Source organism: Austrofundulus limnaeus, unplaced genomic scaffold (genome assembly GCF_001266775.1).
Source record: "Austrofundulus limnaeus strain Quisiro unplaced genomic scaffold, Austrofundulus_limnaeus-1.0 Scaffold210, whole genome shotgun sequence".
Taxonomy (NCBI): Eukaryota; Metazoa; Chordata; class Actinopteri; order Cyprinodontiformes; family Rivulidae; genus Austrofundulus; species Austrofundulus limnaeus.
In genome coordinates, this window is record NW_013952612.1 from 287,023 (window position 1) to 288,727 (window position 1,705).

The following is a 1,705-nucleotide window of genomic DNA, read 5'->3' on the forward strand; positions in this document are numbered from 1 at the left end:
TGGATGGATGGATGGATGGATGGATGGATGGATGGATGGATGGATGGATGGATGGATGGATGGATGGATAAAAAGTTACTTTGTCAGCTAAGAACAAACATTACAATCTAAATGTGTTACAAACATCTTAGGTTAATAATCTTTTTCTTTTTTTTTTTTTTACAGAACAGCACTTTCCATCAGCTCCATGAACTCCTCATCTAATAACACCAGTGTGACGATCAGTCTGATTAATCTAGAAGGCATGGGCTTAACTGCAGCCAAACATGTGATCGTCCTCGTGCTCGGCTTCAGCATCAACTACATCAACGCCACGTTGATTGTCACCTTCAGGAAACACCAGGTCAGCATTTGTTGACATTATTTGGTTATTAAGAGATCAGTGTATAAGAGCGATTGGTTTTATTGGACTAATTTTAAAGGATAAAAATAAAAGCATGTAAAGTAATTTTTTATATTTTCAGGTTTTGTACATGAACCCTCGCTACATCCTGTTCATCCATCTTGTTGTGAACGATATGATCCTGCTGACAACATCAATCAGTCTGTTTATCATTGTTTACATCTTCTATAAYATTAATGTTTCCCTCTGTTTGATTTTTATGATTGCGTCTGTTTTCACCAGTCTGAACACACCGTTAAATTTAGCAGTGATGGCTGTGGAGTGCTACATCGCTGTGTGCTTCCCTCTGAGACACGCTGAGCTCTGCACCGTSAYACGGACTTATATTCTGATCGTCTGGATTTGGGTTTTCAGCTCATTTACAGTTTTGTTTCAAACTGTTGTTCTACTGTCAACAAAACCTCTGGAGTTTTTTCATTCCACAGTGCTTTGCATGACGGAAAATATGTTCCAACACCCAATAAGTTCTCAAATGAGGGAAATAACTTATACAATTTATTTAACGGTAGTTTGGTTCACACTTTTCTTTACRTACTTCAAGATCTTCTTTGCTGCTAAAGCAGCTAATTCATCTGATGGAAAAACAAAAAAGGCCAGAAACACCATCCTGCTTCACGGCTTTCAGCTCCTGCTGTGTATGCTGACATATTTAAACCCTTTGGTCAAATCCGTTGTGTTACGCACTTTCCCTACGTATTCTAGTCATTTCCACTTTGCTTGGTACATCATTGTTGACATTCTCCCCAGGTTTATCAGTCCCATTGTGTACGGGCTGCGAGACAAAACATTTAAACTGCATTTGAAAAAAACTTTAACATGATTTTTTCCCCTCTCTTTTACTCAGTAAAATATGAAGGTCTTGAAACCTGGATGTGAGCCTGAACAATCCTTTTTGTTTCATTCATAAAGTATCAATAACCCCTCTTCAATTGTTTTTATTTGTATGGACATTTCATTTTGTTTACTGGATCGGTGAGTCGACCCAGAAGGCCGACATGAAGAGAGGAGTCCAGGTAGCAACAGAGGTGCATGGTGGAACACAAGAGGTGGAAGGAGTTTAAACACTGAGGTGATTATAGGAAGAAAACCAAATGAGCTGATTAACTGATGACACACAGGTGTGAGGAGCCGAGGGAACAACAGTGAGACACTGACAAGAAASCCACGAAAASGGTCAGCAGAAGAATGTTGAAGTAGATTTTATAAAGAACAATGGGCCTCATGTAAGAACCGTTCGTACGCACAGATTTGTTCTTAAGTTGTGCGTACGAGTGATTTAGGAGAATTTGTGACATTCACCAA

The 1,705-nt window shown here is 39.1% G+C and overlaps 1 protein-coding gene across 1 annotated transcript in view; it reads left to right on the top strand.

Annotated features, from left to right (window-relative positions):
- The window catches only part of LOC106525072 (olfactory receptor 13D1-like), a gene marked incomplete at its 3' end in the record, with an annotated part of 3,753 nt that extends 2,548 nt beyond the window's left edge, over positions 1–1,205 (top strand). Inside the window, exons 2-3 of the mRNA XM_014019184.1 lie at positions 166–343; positions 465–1,205. Coding sequence (XP_013874638.1) covers positions 166–343; positions 465–1,205 — 919 coding nt within the window. The remainder of the gene's footprint in view (positions 1–165; positions 344–464) is intronic.
- Between the last annotated feature and the right edge of the window lie 500 nt (positions 1,206–1,705).